Below are 26,805 nucleotides of genomic sequence, written 5' to 3'. Positions count from 1 at the left end.
GGAAAATGAGAATATTCCTTCTGCAGTCACTCCAGAAAGTAATCTCTTTTAGCGACCTCATCCTAGTTTCCCAACTTTCTGGGCCACTAAGGTGGATCAATTCGTGGAGGGCTGGCACCAAATGCCTCCACCAGCCCTCTCTGCCATGGTCCTTCACGAGCACATTGGCCAAGATGGACATACTGCCCTAGACAAGAGCAGAGATCTTGTCGTGGTTTATAGTAACGGAGAGTGCCTCAGAGTTTCCTGGGGAGCTTTATAAGAATACAGATGTCCAAGCCCTAGTCTTATGCCCCAGAAACTCTGATTTTAATCTGGGATGGGACTTGCCCCCTCTATATATTTGAAAAGCTCCCTAACTGGTTCCAGTGTGTAGCCCCAGCTGTGCAGTACTGGTTGAGGAAGTGTATGCAGAGGTTTGTGCCAAACAGCTGGATGGCAAGATAACCAACGTCCTACTGCCTACATTCCTCTACCAAGTCTGAGTGTGATCAAATATCTCTCTCCGGACAGTTCCCTTCTCAATATTATCCTCCAGGAACTTGTGATTATCCTCAGTCTAAGTCAAAAGCAGCTTAATTCCTCTGAAAACAGTGCCAGTTGGGCATTATGCCTGGAACGAGAGAAGCAAATCTGTGGCATGTTCTTTGCTCAGTTCAGCTCTGCAGCTTCCATGGCGCACCCTCTCTGTTTGCCATGATTCCCCGCTTTCTCTTCCTGCCACAAAATCCAGTGTTTTATTTGGTGCCTGGTTGGTGAAGTCAGCTTCTTCCAGCAGAATTAGGAGCCTGGCAGGATGCAGGTTTGGGTATAGCTGACCAGATGAAATCTGTTTGGTGTAAAGTTCCTGTAGGGGGTTGAAGGGTTAAGACAGGCGAGTGTCAATACTAATAAGATCAGAGAGCAGGAGACTAGGGCCAGGAACCTGGAGAGTGGGCTGAGGGTGCAGGCCGGAGCAGTTCAAAACTCCAGTCCGCGAGAGTCTCATAAGGAGCTAGAACACAAGAACCCTCATTACTTAGAGCAACCTAACTTCACCTGCCTACATCATCCTTTGACATTAAATCCCCTTGGTCTTAAAGGGCCAACCTCCCTCCAGTTGCTTCTGCTTTATCAGAGACATAGGCCTCTTCATCTAAGACCCTGTGCTAAGAGCCATGGCATCGTGAAACCCACAGTGGTCAACTCTGGGTCTTCTTGTCGAGACTGATTTCCTCTTAGGCCCATCTTCGTCTTCACTGGGACTTTCTTCCATCTGTGCACTGATGTTAGTGTTCTTTTCACATCTAAAATCCCTGATTCTCTCCGACCAGTATAGAGACATTAGAGAAAGTAGGTCCTAAGTTTTGAGGATGCCATAGAGAACAAGACAGATGGTATCTCTGCCCTCAAGGGGCTTGTATTCTCGAAGAGGAAACAGACGAACCAGCAATACCCATGAAGTGTACTGTGACGGGCAGGTTCAGGGGGCTCTGCTGTGGGAGCGCATACCAGGGCCACCTGATCCGATCCAGGGGCGGGTCAGGAGAGGCTCCCCAGACGTTCTGTTTAAGCCGTCATCAAAGATGAGCAAGGCAAAGATGCGAAAGCCCAGAGGTGAAAGGGAGCACAGTACTTTAGAGGAGCAAAAAGAGGTTTGTAATGCTTAATGCAAGGGACGAGGGAGGGAGTGGGAGAGATGAGCTTGGAGACGTGCATGCGGGCAGCTCACCCAGGAACTTGGCAACCATGGCAAGGATTTGAGGTGTCACTCTGGCACCGTGTTTGCCACTTTGGACAGGTATTTTCTGACTCCTGGGATGACCCTGAAATAGACACACACGCACACACAAATCTCGCGGTAATGATCACTGCTCTGTCCCTTCTCATTTAGAGGCAGCACAGGGTAATCTGGATTATAACCCATCCGCCTGGGGCAGAGGCTCACTCAGTTGCTATAATCATCTTTTTCTTCCACCTTAGGATGCCACTCAGCCTCACACAGCACCAGCTATCTGATGAAAAGTAGAAGTGACAAGGGCAAAATCAAAAACCTTCTAGAATGTATTCAGTGGGAAACTAAGGGCGGGAAGAGCTGTTCTCTGGATCCCAGCCGACACCCCCACCTCTGCCTTCCCTTATCAGAGGAGACTCCACTCCCACTATGCCTGACTGGCTGGCTGGGCGATTCTTTGGGGGCTGTGTTTTGTGCTTGTCACTCCTACACTGGGTCGCTTTTAAGATGCATGGACTTCTGAATCTTTAAAAGAAAGAACTAAAAAGGAAATCCCAAAGGCAGTTAGTTGGCAGTCATCTGCCGAGAATGAGGGAGAGAGTTGTGACAGGTTTGGGGAGCTCGAGAAGAGGGGGAAATACGGGAGGGAACGGACCAGGAACAAATGGAAAAAAAAAAAAGTTGAGGAGCAGGAAGAGCCTGGCTGATAAATTTGTCATGGTGCCAGTTAAGACAAGTGCATAGTTTTCTCCAGCATAGCACAGCAGCCCAGGAGTAGAAACAGAGGTTGTAGGTAGTTGGATGGATCATCCTGGATGCACCTGGCAAAGCAGGAGTGGCAGATAGACCAGGAGGAGAAGTTGGTGGAGGTATTATTGACCCACGAACACTGAGACAGATGGTGAAGAAGTGTCATCAGAAAGGACCACTACAATAGGATGGTAAGGAGGGCTCCGGGGGCCGGCAAGCTCAATGAGGTTGAAGAGCATCATTAGTAAGAATAGGAAGTGAGAGAGAGAGAGACAAATAAGTTCTTTTATTAAAATGCGGGATTTCTTGCTTAAAATACTGAAGTGTTAATTGCAATATCCAGGTGATTGAGTTGCTGGAATGAAAGCTAAGGTCTTTGGCATGTGGAGGTCAATGAATTGCAAGGCCATGGGCGTTGGTCTGGTCATGTGTCTGAGCATCACACTTTCTCAGCATCTGGCAGGAGTTGTTGAGAAGGTGACAGTGGTGTAGTACCACAATCCTCTTCGAAGTCAAAGGATTGACTTACAGACCAGTGACAAGGATGGGGAGCACTGTTTTAGACAGCTTTTATGAGCTCTGGGCTTCTCTCCTGATGGATAAGATAATTCCTTTGGAAGAAGTGATGTAATTCACAAAGAACATTTGTATTCCCTTGGAGAAGAAAGCACTTCCTTTTATTGTCAGATCATTTTAGCATGATTGAAAAATCAGGGAGAAAACTGTTTTCACATGCCTGAAGGGAATACTATATGAGATGTCTAAAATCTTGGCTCAGGGGTCCTGCCCCATGGCCTAATGCGAAGTCTCTTTACACCTCGGCTTCCTTCTGAAACAGAACTTCACAGGGCCGCTGCGATCCATGGAGAGTAGTGCACGTAAGCGTTTACTGTGTGTCAGGCACTATGTCGAACACATTTATTTCAGCCTTAATATTTTTTGATTATTCCCATTTTATAGTTGTATAAATTGAACCAGGAGAGCTAACTCATTTGCCCAACGTTATGCAACTTAATAGTGACAGAAAAGGAGCCCTAAAGCCTGAGCCTTTAACCATTTCCTATACGGCCTCTCTTTGGCTCTGTAAATAAAACAGTAGGACAAAATGCTCACAGAGCTAAGTCGAGGAGAAGACATGAAAACAGATTGCATTATCACAATCCCATACATATCGTGTTAGAGGATGTGCAGGTGCTGTGGGGAAGGACCATTCCCTGCCCAGGTGACTCCACAGAAGGCTTCTCAAGAGGAGCCTGAGCTTGAGTCTGCTGCAGAAGGCAGCTTGTCGGGTCGGCTGGCATCTCTTCTCATGTTAGTATGAAATGCGGCAGCTCTTTGTCTTCATCCTGTGTCCTGTTTTGCCCCTTGGTGCCACCGAAAAATGAAACAAAAACAAAACAAACAGAAAACACATACGTGTACACACACATCTATTTCCTTTTCCATAAAATTAATCTTCAAACGTTTGAGTGCTGGAATCACACCTCCATCATTCTTTTCTCCAGGTTAAACAACCTCAGTTTATTCCCTCTCTTTCATTCCTGCTAAGTACCCGAGACTGAAGCATTGCGCTATGCAGTTAGGATGCAGAGATTTAAAAAAGGGAGGAAGAAGCCGAAGTAGATGCTTTCCTCCAGAAACTTACAGTCTAGCAAGAAAGGTAGACCAGAAAATACTTTATTGTTCTTTTTTGTAGTCTGTCTCATTCACCAAAATTCCCAGCACCCAAAATAGTGGCTGGGCCATAACAGATACCCAGTAAGTGTCTGTCGTTGCATTGACTACACCGTGGTGCTATGTCAAAGGTAAGCCCAGGAAGTTGTGGGGGCCTGAGTCAGACCCAGAAAGAGAGTGGTCATCTTCCCCAGCTGATCTAAGATGTCTTCAAGAATGGATAGGACTTAACCGGGGGAAAAGAACATTCTATACAGAGACATAGGGGACAAGGTGCAAGGTAGGGCATGTTATGCAGAGAATCTGGAAAGCCGACTGGGGTCAGATGATAGACAATCATGCTAAGAAGATTGGGCTTTATCCTGAGGACAGGTGAGTGCAGTGTTCAGAATTGCATTGTAAAACGTGTTACTCTGGTGGCACTAAGAAGAATTAAATGAAGGGAAGCTGTATTAAGCGGCAGAAAGACCATTTTAAAAGATTGTTGGAATAATCCCAATGAGAACTGATGAGGACCCAAGCCCAGTGCCTGTGGAGAATAGAGACAGAGGAAGTAAAATGCGTAGGACTTTCTGATTAGCTGGATGGGGCGGTGAGGAAAGGGAGGGGTCTGACCAGGGACACTGAGGCCATTCACTTTTGGAGAAGTAAGGTGCTGAATTTGTTTTGAACGTGTCGAGTTGGAGGTGCCTGCGGAAGTGAAGGTGTTTGGTCTGACACAGACGAATTGGGAGGCCAGGAGAGAACTGAGTGAGAAGGGCCGTGTGGAACGTCAGAAGCACGTAGGCGGTAGTTGTAACCACGAGGGTGGCTGCATGTGCTCACCAGACAAAGTGTACAGAGAAAGAAGAGAAGCTTAAGGGGGGAGCCCTGAGAAGCACCAAAATTTGAGGAGCAGAGGGAGCAAAGCTAGGCCTTAGGAGAGACTGGGGTGGTCAGAGAGAGAGGAGGAAAGCCAGAGGAGACTAAAGAAGGATGGGAGTAGTAAGCAATTCCCGATGCAGTCAGCTTTCCTGGAGAGCAGCTAGGTTGACACAGGGACCACATGGTTATACATAACGTGCCGCGATCATGGGAGAACAGTCACATGCTTTTTCAATCTCAAGAGATTCTTAAGGCTGGATTTGAGGACGTGCTGCTCGAGAGCAGTGATTCCCAAAATGCCCGGGTTAAGAATCAGCCACTTTCCCAGAACTAGTATTCAAATACTGCATTGGAGCATCTTGGAAAGGGGCCTGCTTAAAATATCAGAATACTAGAAGTGCCAAGGACCTGAGGAAAGGGCCTGGGGATCTGTTTGTTTAATAAGCACCCCCAAGTGACTCTTCGCATTAGAGAAATCTGGGAATGATGCTCCAGACCAGAGGTCATTCCACAATAACCTGGCAGCTCTTTCTGACTACTCGAATCTCACCCCACCCTCCCACCCTACACACACACACAGATTCCGACCTAAGGTTCTGGAGAATCTCCATAGTTATGAGCCAGCGTCGCTGGTGGGACCCCTCAGATGTGTGGAGATGGAGATGCTAACCCACTGATAGACAGGCGCGTTTCTGAGCAAGTGCCTAAGTATCCGGGAATCGAGTGGAAATCCTACATTTAGACAGATAAGTGGTCCAGCGTTCCCTCCCTGAAAGACTGGCTCACCCTCACTGCCCTCTGGTGTAGACAGTCTGATTGCCCACTCCATTTTCCGGAATAATGGACCTGAATGTAATCCAGCATTAAAAAAAACCATATCTTAAAAAGCTGACTGTTCAAGAAGCGTGGAAGAAGCTACCATATGTAGACAAAGAAGATATGTGTAGGTTATTGCCACTGCAGGCACTGGCTCTAGTTGTTTATATATTTAAGACAATACTGCTCAGTGTCCCCAGCAGTGAAATTCATGAAATATGCTTAATACATCTATCTATTCTCAGGAGCAATTTTGTAAATAAGGCCTTTGTCTCTACCAAAGGTATTTATTAGGTGTAGAAGTGATTCAGAGGGCCTACGCCCCTTGTGTGATATTGCAAATCTGTGGAATCCAAACATTATCATTAATGAATACTCAAGATAAATAATGTTTCCTTGACGATTGGCTTTGGGGCATTATGTTTCCAGGATAGAGATATTAATTTTACTTATTTTATTATTCTAGGAAGAAGGTACCTGCTGAGTAGAATGCTCAGGAGTGTACCTCTAAGGGGCATAAAAAAATAAAAGGAACAGCTCCTTTTTGGAGTTCTTTTAGAATGAGAGATTTAAGGATGGTGCTTCCTGGAGGTAGGAGGGTAGCTGAAAAATGCCTTTACAATCTCCCTTTCAGACGCATGATATATACTTCAGATCAATATATAGTGAAGGTTTATTCTTTCATCCATTCATCCAACAAACATTTATCGGGCACCTATTATGTGGCAGGATGTGTGCTGCAGGCTCTCGGTTCTTAGATATCTTTGGGACATCAGAGTCCTTCAGCGTGAGCCCCGTTCGATCCTGGAGGGCAGCAGTTGAGTATCTTGTGCAATATTAAAGCTTCAATAAAGACATCATTATTGGTGGCTTCATATTCCCGGTGGAGAAACGAGCTATGTGGACATTCCCACTCTTCTGGAAGCCAGACAGCTTGAACATTGTCTTTACGTCTTGAAAGGTCTGGAGGGAAGTGGTGAGAGCACCAGCCTATGGCCACGTGGCTTCTCAGAGTAAAATCAGTACTTTACATGCAGATTAGTCATTATAGTCTCGATGGTTCCATCACATACATTGTCATTTGAATCTTAGCATAATTTTGAGAATTACAAATAACTAGCAGTAATAAATAGAGATTATTACTCTTTTCCAGTGGAGAAACTGAAGTTCTAGGAAGTGACGTGACTTGTACAAGGTCACACAACCGCAACATACCAGAGCCAGAACTAGCAGTCAGTTTCCCACTCTTAACCGAGTGTTCTTACTACCAACAGAGAGCTCAGAGACCTTATGACCACCTTATCTGTCCAAAGGATCTGCCCCCCTTCCCCGTCTCACAATGGTTTAAAAAATAAGATATGAGAAGGTACTAAATGAAGAGATTACATCTAGATTCAAAGGGAACAAGCAACTGCTGCCGGTCTTTGAAGGTGGACAGCGCTGGGGGCGGGATGGGGTGGCAGAGCGAACAGGGATGGCTCACCCAGTAAAGGGGACCGGCACCCATTTTGGATCTTGAGAGCAGAAGAGTCACTTCCTACACTAGAAGATTATAGAGCTCATTTGTTTTAAAGGGAAGACCAGAAAGGGTTTATGACTTGCCCAGGAGAGTTTTGGTGGATTTGCAGGTTCATGGAGCTGTTTGGTAGGTATTTCTAACAACCGCAGCTTGGTTTTTATTTATTTCATTTTTTTTTTAACAGTCTGAGGGATATGTGAAAGCTATTCTAGTAGCTTTTCAACCCTAAAGGCATTTCTAAAACTCAAATGAAGCACAATGAGAAATTAATTCGTTCATTCAGCTGTTTGCCCTCACTGAAGGTTAGATGACAGGTCTGCGTCTGTCTGACACAGTAACACGAGGTCTCCAGTTCCCTCCTAGAGGCCCTGGCACCTTGGCTTTGGTGTTCTCTCTCTCTCTCTCCTTCTTTCTCTCCCCTTCTGTCTTCCCTCCATCCCTTCCTCCCCACCTCTCGCCTTGAGGATAACTCTAATCTTCCTCTAATCTTAGGTCATTATGTACCCTAGGTCCAAAGATAAAATAGGTTTCAGCCACAAGACACACACACACACACACACACACACACACACACACACACACACACTCTCATTCTGCGCTGAGTCTATAAACCTACTCCTTGCATGAGTGTAGCAGAAACAAAATATATTGCTTCCTCCTCATGGGAGGAATTGGCATTTCTTACACGGGGACAGGGTAGAGGAGGTTCTTCTGGCCCTTTTGAACTTCCTTCTCAGCTAGGGAAATGAATAACATCCTGATTGGCCTCAGAGGAGAAGTAGGGGGAAAGGAGGGGGTGTCCTGGCCCCAAGCTCCAGCCCCAGCCTAGGAGTTGCTTTACCCACAGGCGCCAAATTTGGCACACAATGAGACCAATGAGTGGAGGGGAAATCATTACCAGATTAACACAGTTACTTGGGCATTTTCCCACTTACTAATGAAGTGGGCATTTTACAAGGACTAAGCAGGGTCCCCTCCAAGGCAATCTAGGGTTTCCCAGTCCTCTCCCATAGGCAGCATAAAAGGAGCCAGAGGAGAAAGGGCAGAGAGGACCCAAGCCCTGACCTGCCCCTGCACAGCTTACAGACAAAGTCCCGAGGTGCCCCACACTCCCACTGGGCTCCTGGACTGCTAGCAGGAGGTATGAACTCTGTTCGCTTAATAGAGTGTTAACCCCAGGCCCTAGTACTTGTGTTAACACTTAAAACAAGGCTGCAACTGAGGGGAGAGGCCAAGGGACTGGCAGCTGAGGGCGGTTTGAGGGTTGAACCGTGGGGTGGGGAGGGAGGAGGAAAGGAAAGGCAGACAGCAGTTGAATGTCAACGGGATAAAGTCACTGAATGCAATGGACCCAAGACTGATTTGCAAGACCGAGGTTTGATCTGTTCCTGCTTCTGTCACAGACCGTACCTGCCCCCTCCCTGGGCCTCAGTTTCCTTGTCTTTAAATGAGTAGATGGAACCAGATATACTCTATGGGACCGACAGCTGAAAAATGCTTTGGGGGACAGGACACAGTGAGGGCAGTGCAGTGTCAGCAGCACCTCCGACTTTAATGGGCACAGATCCCCCAGGGTCAGAATTACATGCAGATTCTGATCTATTAAGTCTGGGGTGGGGCCTGAGAGGCTTCTAGGTTTTGCTGCTGTTGGTCTGTGGCCCACACTTTGAGTCATAAAGGTATGGAAGGCAGGATTGGGTTCTCCAGGCTAAGCTCTGCCCCTCACTTAACTCCCCGTGCTTATTTCCTCAGCTGTGAAATGGGAACTGGTAATAGTTGCCTTGGCTTCCTCCTCTGGGCGTCGTGAGGATTAAGGGGGAAACTGCCTGTGAAAGCGCCTTGGGTAAAGCAGTGTAAGGGATTATCGTTATTGTTAAGATTTCTACGCCTCATTGCTCCCCCACTGTGTGTTCCTGCAACTTCTCAACTTTTCCCTACATCCTCCCTGGTTACCATGCCCCAGCTGCTGAGTCAGTGTGACCAGCCAAGGCTGGGCAAATACTTTGACATGTCAAGGCAGGAAATGACAGTTCCCAGGCACCCCACTCTTTCAGGTGTAGAACAAGCCCTGAACACACCTTGCGTGATAAGTTCAAGTGATAACAAGGTGACTGCACCCCCACCCCCACGGGCTGCAAGACCAAGAAATGAGGCTGAAAGTCAGGGAAGTCCCTGTAGGACAAGGAGTCTGAGCAAACTCCAGTCAGGTTTTCAGTGAGGTCAATCACCAGTCTACCGGGAGATCCCACTTCTGCACCTACCTCAGGAGACCACAACGTTTCCGTAGTGTGTTAGTTTGTTCACTGAGCACCTTCGCAGATGGTCCCAAAGCTACTCTGTCTTCTCATCTATAAAATGGAGTCGACAGCATCTGTCCTGCCTCGGGTGCAAAATCCCGCAATCAAAATGAAATAATTATGTGAAAATATGCAGTGATTCTGTGAAACTTGAAGTATTATTCTTCACGAGAGACCTCCTATTCCAGTGGATTCGACTCACTGCCCCTATGTGAATATCCCCCACCCTCCTGTTTGTGCTCAGACCACCCCACTTCCCCAACGGTGGAATGTCCTCCACCCATCTCAGACCTCCACACCTGTTGGAAACTGTCTCTCACCACCCCAGCTCCAGTGGGTGTCCCCCATTGTCCAAACAGTGCTGTTTCTCATCTTGCTCTTCTTAGGCCCCGAGGCCAAGTCTTTGCTGAACAGTTTCATTGTAAGCGCCTGGAAAGTAGAGATCCTGTTATATAATATATCCCATGTCAGAATGTCAGGCCAGGCCCAGATCTTCATCCCAAGACCCCTGCGGCTGAAAATCTGGTTCAAGTTTACCCCTTGGAGTGAGAGCTGATGGGTTTTGATGGCGGAGATTGGTGGACTGCTGACCACACACTGCAAATGGAAGTGCCAGTTGTCCGAGCCGGGAGCACCATGTTAAAGCCCACGTAGTTAGATGACTCCCAAAATAAGAAAACCAAAATGAGCTTAGTGTCAAACCAGTGAACTCCAAGACCCAGAGGCACATCAGGACCCTCCTTCAGCCTAGGGTGGGTTCCTCCCTTTCCTTCCCCACTGCTACTGGCCTGGGGGCTTAGAGGAGCAAATGGCAGTAGGAGCCACTTTGCCCACCCATCCCTCCTTGGCCTTTGAAACTCCTGAGGTTGGCGGGGGCCCAGGCCTGCTGAGCGGGGCCTCCAGACATCTCAGCCAGCCCAGGAAGATCAGTCTTATCTGAGGAAATGCAGATCCTCAAGGAGGATCAAAAATACCCCAAAAGGACAAGCCGTGAATGTCTGTGTATACATTGGGTTTCGCATCTGAAATTCAGTCATGATAAAGCTGATGGTTTTGAAACATCTTCTTTAATTAATGAAAACAGGACTTCTTAGCCCTAGGTTTTAGACTTCAGAGTTCTCCTTAGTTGAGAGCCTCAGATTTGGCTTATTTGTAGAACACTGAGATCTCTTTTAAGACAAGCACGGGATTTTAGTTGAGTCACTCCCCTGCATCCCACCTCTGCACCCCCCAGCCCAAGAGCAAAAACCACTTTAAAATTCTGGAATAGAAAGACTGAGCTGAAAAGCCCCTTACTGGTTTTGTAGCCATATTTTCAGAACCAAAATTCAGCATGGATTTTAGTGAGGAAAGTATAGGCTTTGGAGACAGATGAACCTAGAATCAGAATCCTAACTATACCTTTGACATGCCATCTTAAGCAAAAATTTTACTTCTTTCTACTTCACTGTCTTGATCTGTAAAATGAGATTATTAGCACCAACTTCCTAGACTTGTTGAGGTGATTGCAGTGAGGTAATGCATGTAAGGCAGCTACGCCTGGCACAAAATAGACACTCAACAAATGTTAGTCCTCGTGCCTTTCCTGATATCAGATCTGATCACAGAACTAATTATTTGGAATTGAGACTGTCCTAGAAAATCCCATGTGTGTGCTTACTTGTCTTGAGAGATACTGTTCCATGAAGTTTTTCCATTCGAGGAGTTGTTAGGTTTCCGAGGGTACAGTTCGTCTCGCAGTGTATTCTGAGCCTTGTCATGGGAATCCTATAACAGGGTGCTGTGTGTTAATCTTCTCCCCACCCTCAGAAGCAGGCCAGAGCACCCTGAAGGGAATATTTTCATTACAGGCTAGATGCAAGATGACTGTTCAGTTCCCTCTTGGATGAGGAGAAATCTTGATTGTGCCAGCTTTAAAGCAGAGAAGGAAAAGGTCTCTAGGATCCTGTCTGGGCAATGCCAGTGTCAGCCTGACTTGGAAAGCTCTCCTGTTCGAGGCACCTCCAGGTCAGGTCTGAGTGTGGAGCCGGTGGAAATTCTCCTACTGGGACCTGCAGTGTGACAACTGATCTTTTGGGCTCCCATTAAAAGGCATGGGACCTGCTCAGTGACCTTAGGATGTGTGAGGGGCTCAGACCTCCCTTGGAAGGGTGTCTCATAGGAAGCTGTGTCTTGTTTATCCAAAAGATAGTTAGGGAAGGGGATGGGGGGTTGAGGATAGACAGGACAGGGACATAGGTAACAGATCAAGGGCTTGACTTAACATTCGACTTCTTCCAGAGCCATTCTTTGGGCCTTTCTGATCTGATATATAAGAAAGGTAGAATTGTTTGTGACATTTTTCACACACAAGTTGGTGCACATTCCTGATATGAATTAAAAGGAAATATGTCAGATGTACACAGGGATGAGTCAACATCGCGTGCAGCCAGCCAGGGCCACTGTGAGAAGAGTCAGATATAGGCCATGGAGCTGCAGCTCAACTGCCCCCGGCTGAGTCAGGCACAGGGATTGATGGCAGAGGCAACTCAGCAGAGTCAGGCCCTCCGCGTAGGTGCTTCTCACAGGCTCACTGTCTGAGTCTTAGCGTGAGCGCTTCTGTTCCCGGGCATTTGTTTCTCTCTCAGATTTTTCTTAGCGTTTGTTTGTTTTATGCTGATTTCAGAAGTTTCAGGAAACATATAGAAAGGAATGAACAGAAGAGTCCCGTATAATCCAACTACCCAGAGGCAACCATGGTTAATAACATTTTGTTATGAATCATTTTAAATGTTTTTAATGCTTCCTCTACATGGTTTGGTAATACTAAGTCTACAATTTTGTTTTGCTTTTTTAATTTAAAATTATCTATTTAAAAATTTCCCCTGTTATAAACATGATTTTTCATGACTACCTAATATTCCACCGCCAGGACGAAATATAACTTACTTAACAAATACCCTATTGTAGCGCTGCGTTAAAGTGGCAGTGAGCATCTCTGTGTGTGAATTTGTGTTGGCATTTTAGATTATATACTTGGGTTAGATTTCTGGAAGTGGCATTGCTAGGTCAGTAGTTGGGCATGTTTTTGAAGTTTCTCAATACATAATGCCAAATCACCCTTTAGATAGTTTATACCAGTAATAGTCCCATCAGCAGCAGTTTGTCTCATTTCATTCTTATCCGTGTTGAGTGTGATTCTATTTATTCATGAAAGAATTTAGGGAGCTGAAATGTCCTATCCTCACCCTCAGACGTAGAGAGATCAGGGGATATACCGGACCTAACCTCAGAGCCGAGGGGCCACTTCCCCCGCTCTCCTGTGCCCCCTGCAGGCATCCTCTGGGAAATGGGGAATGGGGGACACATACCCACTTAGATGTTGTGACGCCCCATCAAAGGCCTTTGCTATTTAATGACACAGAACCAGTCATCTCTAATGATGGAGTTGCCCAGACTAGGAGCTGATGGGACCGTTTCCCATCCAGTATTGCTCCTCTAGCTGCTTGTCATCTGGCCTAGAGGTGTCCCCAGTCACTTTCTTCGCTTTCTGAGCCTTTAACAGAATCCCACAGCCCCAAGGGAGAGCTGCTCAGAGAGCAGCAGGCCATCCTCTATGTTTGAGTGGCCCTGGGCAGCTTTACAGAGCACTCTTTTGTGTACTATCTGATCGGATCAGGACAGCCCTAGAAGGCAAATATTTGTTTCCCTGGTTTACAGGTGTATTGTTTTCCTAGGCCTGCTGTAACAAATTGCCACGAACTTGGTGATGTAAAACAATAGAAATTTATTTTCTCCTATTTCTGGAGGCCAGAATTTCAAAATCAAGTTGTCAGCAGGGTTATGCCCCCTCCAAAGGCTCTAAGGGCGAATCCTTCCTTGCTTCTTCCAGCTTCTGGTGGCTTCTGGCATTCCACATCTTGTCATAGCATAAGTCAATCTCTATCTCTGTCTTCACACGGCAGCATCTCCTGGCTTGTTAACGTTAGCTAACGTTAGCCTTCTTCCCTCTCTGCCTATGATCTCCTTCTCCTCTCTTTTTTATAAGGATACTAGTCATTGGATTTAGGACTCACCCTAAAGGTAGAAGGCTCTCATCCTGAGATCCTTAATTATATCTGCAAAGACTCTATTTCCGAATAAGGTAACATTCTGAGGAGGACATGTTTTTGAGGGGGACACCATTTAACCCACCACCGTAAGTCAGGAAACCAAGGTCCAAAGAGGCTAAATGACTTTTCCAATGTCATGCAAACAGTGAGAAAATAGCAGGAGATGGCATTTGAACCCAGATCTTCTGCTTACCATTTGCCTTTAAGTTTTTTTGTTTTTTGTTTTTTAACTTTTTTAAGAGACTGATGATCTGATTGATTATGTTATCTGGTTCATAGGAAATAAAACTTGGTACCTTTTACCCTAGGATACATCACACATGATTTCAACATTACCCTGCTAGTGTGTTGTTAATTACAGTGAAACTATTAGTCCCGATGTAATGAACCCTTAAATGAGAGTCACTCATTTATTCTCCACGTGGTAAGTGGGGAAATTAAGACCCAGAGAAACCAGAAAAAGTTAATGGGAGAATTCTAATTTTAACCTAGATGTCTTAATTTGTCATCTATATTCTAACGTTCGAAGTATGAGTTGTGAAAGTAGTTGTCAAAATGACTACTCTATGTTAAATTGCAGAGAAACTCTGGGTGTCTCAAATACTGTTTAACTTTTCTTCCCTGGCTTGGGACCCTTTCATGTGTCGGCCACACGTGACTGTCTGTTATGGACCTCTGATGAACAAAGAATAATCCCTTCCCACTGGTGGCCCCAAGGGTTGGTGAGAACACTACATCTGACACGGCAGCGTCTCCTGGCTTGCTAACGTTAGCTAAGGCATTTCTTTCCTGTGCTGGCACTTTTCTTTTCTCTTGTTTCTGAACTGGAGTGGTAGATCCTTTAAAAATGGCCTAGCCCCCAAATCCAAACCCCAGAGCCAAATGGATGAGTAGAGGACAAATATAGTCTACTGTATGGTGACCATTCGATAATCTGAGTCATAAAAGATGACCAGGGTCTACTTCCCTTTGTTCTGTACCACGTCTCTAGCTGTAGGATTATGGTTATCTTGGGAACCACCCTAAAGAACTGAGGAGAGACATATGGGATTCTCATATTCTCTCACCCTCCCACAGTGAACCAATTTCCCTTACTCATGACAGTGAAATACGCCTGTGGCCACATCCAATAACCAAGTAAAGCTAATGTCCTCAGCCTGTGCTTATGTGAACCAACCTGTAGTGTAGAGAAAGGAGCTCCCCGCGCCCCCTGCACCAGTCTCAAGCTCACTGGGTGAGCTAGTTTAGAGAATGGGCAAGGAAGTACTGCAGTGGTTGCTTTCGTCATGTCTGGGATCATTTCTTAGTTATCATGGACATCATTATTATCATGAGCTCTCGCCCAGAAATGCTTATGTCTTGACAAACATTGTTTAATGGAAAGTTTTGCCCTTGGTACCTGGCCTCCCTGGTGGCTGGAAATTTGATCGACAGGCTCTCATCAAGTCCAAACCCTGGGCTGATGCAAAGCGGAGGCCGTGCCACAGTCTCCTAAATAGTACAGCTGAGATTAGACACTATCAGCTCAGAGGAACATCTCATTTCCCCCATGCCACCTCCACTGCCTGGGCTTCCTTGCTCTCAACAATGGTATACAAAAGACTGAGCACGTGTTCCTCCAGCCACCCCAGGAGCTGCCAGCTTACCAGCTGTCACAGCAGGCCTTTAATGGGTTTGTGAAACCCAATAACCTGACCCATTTCTCCTCTGAGGGAGTATAACGCAGGATGCCAAGCTAGGAAGCGGGATTCGGGAAGCTCACCATATGAGAGTGGCTCTCTGTGCCATCCAAGACAGATTATTTTGGTTCTTCCAATTCTCAGAATCTCAAATCTAAGCTAACTGCACAGAAGGCAGTAGAGTGATATTGTGACATTGTTTTCTGCTCACTTACAATCTTCTTCCTTCTTCTTATTTAATTTTATCTCCCTTTTCTGCCTATCTCCATCTTATTCCTTTCAATCCTGGCCCTAAATGTTTTGGCTCTGGGACCCCACCCAATGGATATTGACTTTAAAGTGACAGTCAGATGTTTCAGATGGTTATAATCAGTCAATAAACAAACATGTTTTGAGCAAACACCTTGCACAAAAAGTCCAGCGCTTATTACAGACATGGATTATGGGGGAATCTGCCCTCAAGGAGCTTCTAAACTAGGTTGGAGAGTGGATCATGAAAATAATATAAGGCAGTATAGGAATAACGCCCTGGGACCAATCTGATTAACCTGGGATCCAAGGATGGGCTTCGGAGACATCCTTAAACACCCTGAAATTGCTTACATAATTTTATGTATGCAGACAACATTTTGCGGGTAAGTTCATAGTTTTCATCAGCTTCACACCAAAAGTTAAATTACCTTTTGTGCAATCAGACTTTGTGAAAGCGGGCTCATTATAACTTGGGTAGTCACTCAAGGTTTCGCTGAACAGGTGAGACTTACACTGTATCTTAGAAAATGATATTCAGAGATAGCAGGGTAGAAGGTAGCCCTAAAAGCAGGGATTCCCAGGAGGCATCAGGGAAGACTGTTACGCTTAGAACCAGTGACCTTAAGCTACCTGACCTCCCTCAGCCTCAGTAAAATGTAAATCTGTAAAATGGTGATAATTGCAGCTTTCCAGAGATCTATGAAGGACCTTTTTTTTTGGCTCACTTTGTATTCCCATACCTTAGTACAGTGTTTGACTCATATCATAGTGGACAGTAATCAATATTTGATGAATGTGAGAGTTAACTCAAATAATAAACGTGAGAGGGCTTTGTAAATAACAGAGCATTGCTTCCGCAAAAGATCTTTGTTGCTAAGTACGTATGTTTTGTGCTTTGCAAACAGCCTGCCCTAAGTGTCGTCTCCCCCTTGAAACTGACCCTTTCTCCCATAATGGGACTCAAAGGGCCAGCCCATCCGATGGAGTGTCTCTGGGCCGGCCGGATGAATGATAGCTGTGCCGACAATGCTGACAAGATATGCAGTTGTCTAAGAGCCCAGAGGTGACCTCACCCTCCAAGGGCTTGGCCTCTTAACCCCAGCCCCTGCTGACACACACACACCTGCAGCCTTTCCCTCACTCTAGCACCGAGAGACTCCATGAGCACCTTTGCTATCCTCATCTGCACTGGCAGAGGTGGAAGGGAAGTCAAGGAAGGGGGCATGGCAAAGCCTCTGCGGGACTCTTTCTAGCACGATAAGCACAGCACCGCTGACTGTATCTTCTGACTTCTCAGGACGGTAAAAATGATTGAATGCTCCTTTGCCGAACACTTTTGGTCTCCCCAGCCTCCTACCCACAACTTCCTAGCAGTGCCTGTGCTAAGAGCGAACCTATTAGATCTTCTAGCAATTTTTTTCCTTCTGTGTTCCATCCAGTAGAAAGAATGGTTCCTCAGTATTACCATGATCCTCTAAGGAACGTGGGCTGGTTGGAAGTGGGAAAGAATTTTAAAAGGCATTGGTTGAAGGCGACAGGAGTTCTCAGAACACATTGGGAAATATAGAGGTGATTTCTCCATCTAACAGTTCCCTTACTGCAGATGCAGCTAAGGGAAGCAGTCTGTGAGCTGACAGAATGAGTTCCAAGCTAAGAAGTAGGAGCCTGTGTTCCAGATCTTCACTTAGAGACTTTGAGCATGCCACCTAATCCCTCTGAGCTTCAGAAATAGGAGTGGTACCTCTCAGGAGCATTGCGATAATGAAAATTTATGATGATGCTTCAAGTGGTATAAAGTTATACATATCTGTTTTTATTAACATATATGTGAGCACACTTATTATGGGCGGAACGCTCACTATGTGCCAGGTACTTTTACATTTACCGAAGGCAATCCTCACAATCACCCTATAGGATTGTATTGTTTTTCCATAATTGTGGATGAGGGATCAGAGGCTCAGAAAGGTTAAGAACTTGCCCAGAGCCCTGTAGCTAATATGTGTTAGAGCCTACATTTAAGTCCAGGTCTGTTTCCATTCTCCCTTAAAATTATTACAGACTCCTCTGGCCTCTACCATTTGTTATGGACCGGTCCCACCCTCTTACCTGAACCCTTCTTGCTGTAACATCTTGCTAGATATTTTGATTGTTTTCTTACTGATTTGGCTTCTGATATTCCTCTTGACCCTGCTATCAGCTTACCTGCCCTTACCTCTAAGCACAGAGTATACCAACACTGACTGAGCACCACTTTCGAGGCAGACACCCTGCCCTTGTGAAGTGAGAAAAAGGAAAGCCATTGCCTCCCCTTCCCCAGGCTCTGGGACATCTCCGTCCGTAAGAAAGCTGCCGCCTCCGCTCTGCGTGCAGAGAAGAGGAACGCCCACATTTTACTGTTGATCCTCTCTTCTGGAAATCAGTAAGCGTAGATTTCCCAGGCAGACTCTTCAGAAAAACAATGATCTTGTCAGCCAAGAGTGGGGCAGCAGGAGAGGGAGACACAGACTCCTGGCAGAAACCTCGCTTGAGCTCTTCCGTCCTTTGAGACGGGTTAAAGAGTTACCAGTTCCACTTCAGAGATGGAAACAGGAGATAGAGAGACTCGCCTGACATCGCTTAGTGAGTGAATCATAGAATCAAAACTTGGCTCATGTCATCATCAGTCCCTGTGTGTCCTGGGGACCGGGCACCTTTGGGTTGTTGCTGGGACTGGTTGAGTGTTGGCTCTGGGCTTTGCACTGCCAGGGCATGACTCCACCACAGTTCAGGCCCTTAGTGGGCTGATACTCAAAGCACCCCGCCCCCACCGTCCAGCACCTCACTCCTGACACCCACATCCTGACCCTGCTTGATGGAGAAAGAAGGTGGTGCAGGGCAGCTCCCCACTTCTGTGTTCTGCCTGAGAAGCTGATCCCCGGCAACCCTCTCCCAAGGTGGGCCTCTTCTTGGGGAGATGCACTTACAGATGCTGCCAGTTCTCCCAGCACCAGGAATCCTCTCTACAATTAGGCGAGAGATAAATCAAAGCCAAACTTGGCCGATGACATTCAGGAGCCAGTAGTGACCCTTGCCACACATATAAATCCCAGCAGACTGGCCAAGGGCCTTTGTCTGGTCAGGAGAGCTCAGGATTATCTGGCCCTCTTTGCTGATGTATGGAGTCACCGGCTGTCGGAGTGTTTACTAACGGTTATCGCCTCAATGCTTTGGCCATTATCAGAGGCAGGGCCGCCTGCCGGGGCTGGGGCTCGCACCCTCTCTATTACCACCTGTCATTGGCAGAGAGTGTGTGCTGATGCTGCCCAGTCCTAACTGCCTAGGGAAGATAGTTTCTGACGGCTGATCAAAGAGGAGAAGCAAGGCCTGATAAAGGGTGTGCGTTGCGTGTACTTTTAACTTTGGGAAGCATTGGCATTTGCATTTTTTCCCCATCTTCCTGGTGCTGGCAGGAACCAAGCCCAATAAATGCAGTGGATCCAGTTACCTAATCGCTGGGGAAATGGGTATGTGCTTAAAGCAACAGAGCATGACTATAATCTCCTTCCAAGAGAGAGTGGATGAAATAAGCTTTCACAGAAGACTTGCTGTATAATAAAGTAGAATAATTTATATTGAGACTTTGAAGTGATCTTGCAAGTAAAATCTAATCTTGGCGTTCAACAGAGCACTATGTATGTTTTGGAACTGGGGAGCAGCTTCGGATTAAGGAAAGATCTTTGCTAAAGATGCTGTCACCCAGTTCTATTGCTGGCACCCCCAAAACGATGCCCCAGTTGTGCACAGGTCCCTGGACAGCCGGAAGGCTACCTACGGTGCAGTAGGATGAGTTCTAGACTAAGGCATCAGAGGTCTGAGTTCTTGAACCACATCTGCCACAAACTTGCTGTTGGATTTGGGCCATAACTTTTCTGAGGTTCACATGTAAAATGAGGTTTGGTATAGGTTATAGGATACAGTGGTTTAGAAAGCTTTTTTTTTTTTTTTGTTAAAGCTATGTAACCCCTGTTTTAAATGAATTTTAAGGTGAAGGCCTATTGTACTAAACGGAGAAAAGTAGAGGTGTTTTGGTTGAACCTGGGAACACGGTTCCCTGCCCTTGACCTAGTTCCTGAAGCAGTCCTCGAAGACTTGAGAGGAACCCTGTAGCTCCTCAGAAGACAGTTTAAAAACCACTTGCCCAAGACATGGAGGTCGTTTCCTGAAGGTGTTTCATTTCCACGAGCTGTTTCATTCCACCCTACAGTACGTGTCCCGCAGTGTTCCCTTCTTCATCCATCCTGAGCAAGAGCCGAAATGGGCCCTGCGGGGAGACTGGAATTGCTGGTGGGGAGACAGGAGTGGCTTGCCCTCTGATGGCGTGCGTTCAACGTCTGATGTCCCCTGTGTGCTGCAGGTACCTTTGACCGGAGCGTGACCCTGCTGGAGGTGTGTGGGAGCTGGCCTGAGGGCTTCGGGCTGCGGCACATGTCCTCCATGGAGCACACCGAGGAGGGCCTGCGGGAGCGGCTCGCCGACGCCATGGCCGAGTCGCCCAGCCGGGACGTTGTGGGATCCGGAACAGGTAAAGGCGGCATCACACTTCTAGCCCGATGCAGTCGTGACTGGCACCTGTCGGTGTGGACCTTCTTTGGAGGGAGAGGGTGTATGTGTGTTTTAACCATTTGTTTCTTTAGTTAGCACTCTGATTGCCTTCCATCGTGGAAGCCTCTGGTAATGGGAAACCTGTATAAAGGGGAATTCCCAGAGGAATTGACCCCTCCTGTGTGGAATAATGCCTACAAAAATGCTGTGATAAACAAAGTTGTGTTGCGTAAATGGCTCCCAGGGGGAAGGGACAACCTTGGAGTCTCTAAGGTTTTCAACAGCTCTTAGGCACGGAGCGCTAAGGCGGCACACCTTCTTCAGTCACGCTTTAGAGGTTGGCAAGTGTCTTTGGGACCTGCCAACCGGGAGGGAGCAAGCGCGAAGCAGGGAGGGCTGGTCTGCGCCCCCCAGACGGCTTTCTCTAATGCTGCCTTTTGCCCTTGTACTCTTGCGTCTGAGAGGGCCTGGCACCTGGGGTCTGGGGCAGCTTCTCGCATTCATAGAGCACTCAGAGCACACACACGCACACACACAGAGCATGCAGTCAGGAAAGACCTTCCATCCTCCACACAGTTACAATACAGCCTGCTCTCCTCTTTCCAAAGCACCCCTTCACTCTAGGTATCTGTGCTGTTAGTGCCCAGCTTCTATGCCTGAGAAAGACTGCCCCACGAGGCCTCTTCCCAGCTTTCTGAGGTCAGCAGGGAGCTCCGTACTGGGTCAAGGAGATCCTGACTGCAGGCCTTACCGCTCTTGCTTGCCTTTGCTGCGAACTGCTCTACATACCTATCTGGAAAGAGGACATCAGTGAGGAGAAACTTATAACCCTGGAACAGGAATCAGGACCAGCGAAATTTTAGAGAGTCAAAGAATTTTGGGCAGGGCTTGAAATGCCAGACATTATCACACAGTCTCACTTCTCTGCGATCCTCCAGGTCTCTTGGATATTTGGGTTTAGCAATTAAGCTTTTCCCTCTCTTTTTCCCCATCCCATTCAGTCCCTCTGTTCCTGAGAGGCTAGACACATATCGTACTCAGCTTCATGCCTATCCATAGTGCTTGTGTAATAATTGGCAAATAAACAGAATAGGTGCAAGAAAAAGAGAAACAGTCTGGCTAGAGATACAGAAGTGCCTTATCAGGCCATAGGAGACAGCCATCTCTGAGGGCCAGCCCCCTTCCACAACCCACTTCTACCCTGGAAGGAAAGGCGATGTGCACCTCGGAAGCTGCAACAAGCCATGTCCCACTCCCTCGTGCACACACATGCCCAGACACATGCACACCGTCACTCCACCCCCACCATAAAGCTCTCCAGTTCGTGGATGGTAGGCCGTCATGCCACAGATCCACAGATGAGGGGCAGCTGTTTCCTGGGGCTTTGACTCCTTTTTTCTTGGAGGCTGGCCCAAAGGAGGAAAACTTTCCTTTCTGAACCTCGCTTGTAACATAGCCTTTCCCCTGCACCTCTGGGGATCCTGGCCAGCCCCAGCTCACGTAAACCAGGGCCTGGTGTCACCAGACTCACTCTCCAGGAGCTGCCCTTCCAGGGGCTAGAGCAGCTATGGGTCAGCTCTCCCCTGAAGCCTCTTGGAGCGCCTCAGCGTCATCCAGCAAGCGGATCTGAAGGTGCGTTCAGAGTTGAGGAACTTCAGCCTGGCACAGACAGTTAGAAACCTGAGCAAAACTGGCAGCAATTCATCTGCCAGGCAGCTGAGGGATTCAGGAGAGACTTTGTGGCCTTAAGCAGGTTTGCAGAATTAAAAGAGAGAGAGCAAGAGAGTGAGAGCGAGAGTGAGAACAAGAGCGAGAGCGAGAGCGAGAGAGAGAGACAGAGACAGAGACAGAGACAGAGAGAGGAAATTAAAACTGCATAACCCACAGGAGACACCCTTTTTAAGCAGAGGGATTTCAACTGTCACCGAAAGGGATTTATCTGGTCGTCTTTAACCGTATTAAATGTATATATATATATATTTTTAAAAACTCTGCCTTGGTTTTAAAGGCCAATAAGTAAGACAGATATTATGGAAGTTAACCTGTTCCCTTTGCTGTTGTTGAGAATCACTTTTCACATTTTAGAACTCCAGATAAAGTATCAGCCTGGCAGTGCTGCTCAGGCATAACCAGGGAAATATAGTACAACGTGGGTGAGAATTTTCAGCAAGTCACCCTTTGCCCATAGCAGCCTCTCAGTGTCTGTCTGTCTGTCTGTCTGTCTGTCTCTCTCTCTCTCTCTCTATCTCCCCTCCCTCCCTTTCTCCCTTCCTCCCTCTGTCCCTCTCTCTCTCCTTCTCTTCTCCCACAACCCTGCTTCTTAGGTGGCTCATAGGATAGGGTGACATCAAGTGTTTGCCTCAGTCAGGTACTCTGAGGCACCAGAGATGATCAGTTCCTGTAATGCCTTCCAGCAGGCACTTTGTTTAGTATGGCCACTGGGACTCTTGGCTTCTTATCAGGGTAAGAATGGAGCACGTTCTCGTGACTCCTGACACTGAAGCCCATTATATAGCATGCCTACTATTATACAGATTAGCTAGTGCTGGGCTGGTAAATGTTTAACACCCAGCTCTCAAAAGGGAAACAGGACAGCCCTGATTTATAGCATTTGGGGATTTCCACGGTATAAAAACTCTTATTATGGCCATTTTTGAGCTATCAATATGACGTCAGTCAGCTAGCAGAATTCCTGAGAATATGACAGTCAGCTTACTGACTTACTAATTACTCCAGCACGCCAACTGGTAAGCTATACTGTAGTGCACATCAGCTCTCCCCAAAAGTCCAGCAAAACCTTTTCAAACCTTCCTAATCAAAGAGTGGTCTGTGAACCAGCAGCACCATCTACACCCAGTTGCTGATTACAAATGCAGAATCTCAGACCCCACCTAGTCCTGCTGAATCAGCACCTGCATTTTAACAAGATCTTTTTGCACATTGAAGTTTGAAAAGGTCTATTTTAAAACATGGTTAACCTATGAGGCAGGTGTTAGTTCTGGCCTCCATGGTGGCTGCTGACCAGTTAGTCTAATTAGCTCACATGTGTGATTTGCAAGTCCAGCTCTAAAATAACTGGCTGCTTGCTAATATCACCACACCCCTTGCCCCGATCTGCTTGCATTGTCCCCGTTCAGCAAAACTCCAAATTGAGGTCAATTGAACTCTACTTTTCCACTTAGGTCGCTGAAGAAAAATCACAAATTGTTAGATGATTGCCTCTACAAATGTATGGTCTCTGCTCTCTGGTGAGCCCTGGCAGTGCTCCTGTGATTTTCTAGTGCCACTTCTAGGCTCAGTTTGCACTCATCTTTTGCAGCAGAAACCAGTGCCCAGAACAGTGTCTGGCACATAATGGGTGTGCAGTAACTACTGAATGAATGAATGAATGAATGAATGAATTCTATATTCAACCTAGATGTTAGCAGATCCGCTTCAGCCCCTGCTTACTGCTGTGGCTTCTGGCCTGTTTCATTCTCTTAGAGATTCCCCAGATCTCCGACCTTCTAAGAGTTTTATTTTATTTTTGATTTTTTTTCATATTATTGCTATTTAGTATGACTCAGTATGCTATTGATTCAGTGTGGTGCTTACGCTCAGTCCATCATCTTGAAATCGGCCTTTCCCCTTCCTCACGGACACTATTTCAAACTTCCCATTCTCAAATCTCTTACCCCACCATCTTGTCTCTCGCTCTCAGGAAAACGGTGGTCGTGACTGGAGAAATCTCTTGACCTCAGACAGACCCCAGGTGTCCCTGTGACAACTTCCCCTCTCCAATCGGCTGCCCCCAGCTGTCCAACCACAGCGACTGCTCACCGCCTTCCCTCAACACTGTCAGCAAAGTCCCTTTAGCTCAACGCGGGCCCTGGGAACCAGGCCCCAGGGTTTTGAGGTGCTATCCTTGTGGCTCCCGTGACACCACACACACTCTCCCGGTTTTTTCTTCCGCTTGTGGCTATTTCTCAATCCCCGTCCTTCGTTTTCCTTCTCTGTCAGCCTCAAGTGTATTTCTCACGGCCCTACCTTGGCCCTCTTCCTTCTCTCTCAGTCAGTACCGGGCAATCTCCTCTGCTACTGTGGCCTCAGAGACCATCCATAAACTGACGATTTCCAAATAACCTCCAAATAATCGCCAAATAACCTCTGGCGGTCTCTGCTGGTCTCCAGCACTATCTAGTCACTTACCGACATTTCCACATATCCGAAAACTGAGCTCCCCTCCCCACAGCCCTGCCCTTCTCCCGAATTCACCCCACCTCATTGTGTGCAAAGCCCTCCATGACCAGCCGCTGCCCTCTCTCCATACTCCTCTCTCACTGCTCTGTGCAAGTTGCAGCCAAGCCGAACTCCCCAGAGGGTCTCTGCGCACACGTGCTCTCTCTGTCTGCCAGGCCTCTGCACATACTTCTCCTTCTGCCTGGAATGCTGTCTCCACAGTCCCCTCCTCTCGCTGTCACCTCCTCCCCCCCACCCCCCGCAAAAAAAAATAACTGGACTAATTCCTGCTTAGCAGACATTCCTTTCAATATTGCCTTTTCTAGAAAAACAGAATTTTTAAAATAAGCAAAACATTTACTTACTCCAATTGTTTTGTGTCTAGGTAAAGATACGACCTAATACCAAAAAAATTTTAATAAGCACCTGGATACATATTAAGTACTTTTTCTCTTTAGACTTTAACTCTTTCAATCGCTATTTAGCTAAACCTTGTCTGTCTTTTTTTTTTTTTTTTTTTTGCTTTCTGCACTTCTGATTGCAGTAGCCCCAGGCCAAATTCACAGGTTCTGATCAGCTGTTTAAAGTATTCTTGACACATCCCTGTTACAGGCAGCCTCCTTTTGCTCCTGTTGACTCTTAAGAGCTCACTAAGTCAGCTCTCAAGGTCAAGAGGGACTGCCTCTTCTCCCTGACCGTGGCTCCCTGCAGTCCTGGGAGCACCATTTCCTTCTCATCACAGCACTAAAGGCAGGAAAGAGGCTCCATCTTTTTCTGTCTGCCATCTCTTTAACAGATTTTGTTCTAGTCCAGAGCAGTTACTCTTGGGTGTCATGCTGTGGGCTCAATCTTTGCCTGTCACCTCTGTCAGAAATACATTTACTTCCTCACCCAAATATGCAAAACTTTCACAAAACGATATTATAGGCAATGCACTCTAGTACCTTCTATTTATTTCCTTTTTTAAAAAATACAGTCATGACCACTAAATTGATTCCACAACACATCAGTGAATTGTTGTCTACAGTTTGGAAACCAATGCTCTAGTTTATTCTGCTAAATTCTCCCAGTTTTCCTATATGTATATTAATTACTCAGCAGGAAAGGCTATAAGATTGTTTTCAGCCAAAGCTCTTCCAAAGACTTCTGTCAGAAATTATTTTTTTACTCATTAAAAGGGCTGCAATTATTTCCCTTCTTAACATGAAAAGCACATTTTGATCATTATACACAGTTTTTAAATGGTCCCTGGGAGGTTTCGATAAGTTGGTTAACAAATATCTATCGATTGCCTATGTTTTGCAAAAGGTGAACTAAACGCACTGTGTGTGTGTGTGTGTGTGTGTGTGGGAATTAGCTCTCAATAAATATTAGCTATCATTCCTGGAGCTGGCAAGATTGTACCTCAAAACAAACAACCCAGTGCATTGGGCCCTCTGTCCTACCTCTACTAGGGTTAGCTCTTCCAGTGGGGCTTGGATCCTGCTTGCCCCATTGCTGAGGGCTGAGAACTCTTTCATGCTATGGCCACATTTCCAATAAGAGTTATAGTACTGGATCATTACCCTCCCATCTTAAGGTACCACATGATCAGGTAACAATTTCTGCAGGCATCACGGCAGTGAATTAGTTCCCTTACCTTTTAGACCTCCCTACTCTCAGGCAGACACTATCATAAGCAACTTCACCAGTCACTTAAGTCCTTTCCTCTGCTTTACCTGATCGGACCCTGGAATTCTCCTCCTTTTACAGTGCCTTTAGAAAATGCTTTCAGTATCTTCTCTCAACAACTTCCTCAGTGGGCCCATGCATTCCGTTCACGGTTGCAGCAGGGGGCAGGCTCCTGGGGGTACCTCCGATTCCCTCTATACTAGGCTGGACACTGTGAGGAAGAAGTAAGATGTGGTTCCTACCCTCAGAGACTCACGCCCTGGAGGAGGCGGTAGTGCTGGACTGTGGGTCACATCCTCTGTGGCTCCCATCCCCAGCTTCCCACTGGGGTCCACCTAACTGAGCTGGACCAGATTGGTCCCCAGCCCAGAGGCCGTGCTCCTTCCAGGGTGCGAAGGCAAAAGTAGGAACTTCCCAGTGACAGACGCCATAATGGCTGAGGGCGGGGAGAAAAGAGCAAGCCCCCAGAGGCACAGGAGCACCCAGAGGTAGAGCCCAGTGCCAGCAGGCTGCAGCACCCCTGCTCAGGGTGGAAAGGAGCAGCTGCTGCCTGGGGGGGTCGTGGGGGGCTGCAGCAGGGGCAGCATTCTTGGTATTGCTATTTGTGTCTCAGTTCAGTGTCAGACTGTCTGTTCCTAGCTACTCTCCACTGGTAGGAAAGGCCAAATCTGATGGCCCT

The 26,805-nt window shown here is 46.9% G+C and overlaps 1 protein-coding gene across 1 annotated transcript in view; it reads left to right on the top strand.

The window, feature by feature from the left end:
- The window catches only part of BCAS3 (BCAS3 microtubule associated cell migration factor), a 512,946-nt gene that overhangs the window by 470,590 nt on the left and 15,551 nt on the right, over positions 1-26,805 (top strand). The window contains 1 exon segment of the mRNA XM_039885843.1: positions 20,050-20,217. Coding sequence (XP_039741777.1) covers positions 20,050-20,217 — 168 coding nt within the window.

The sequence above is a fragment of the Pteropus medius genome, unplaced genomic scaffold (genome assembly GCF_902729225.1).
Source record: "Pteropus medius unplaced genomic scaffold, Ma_sr-lr_union100, whole genome shotgun sequence".
NCBI classification, from domain to species: Eukaryota; Metazoa; Chordata; class Mammalia; order Chiroptera; family Pteropodidae; genus Pteropus; species Pteropus medius.
The sequence above is the reverse complement of the archived record's forward strand: the minus strand, read 5'-3'. Positions and strand labels throughout refer to the sequence as shown.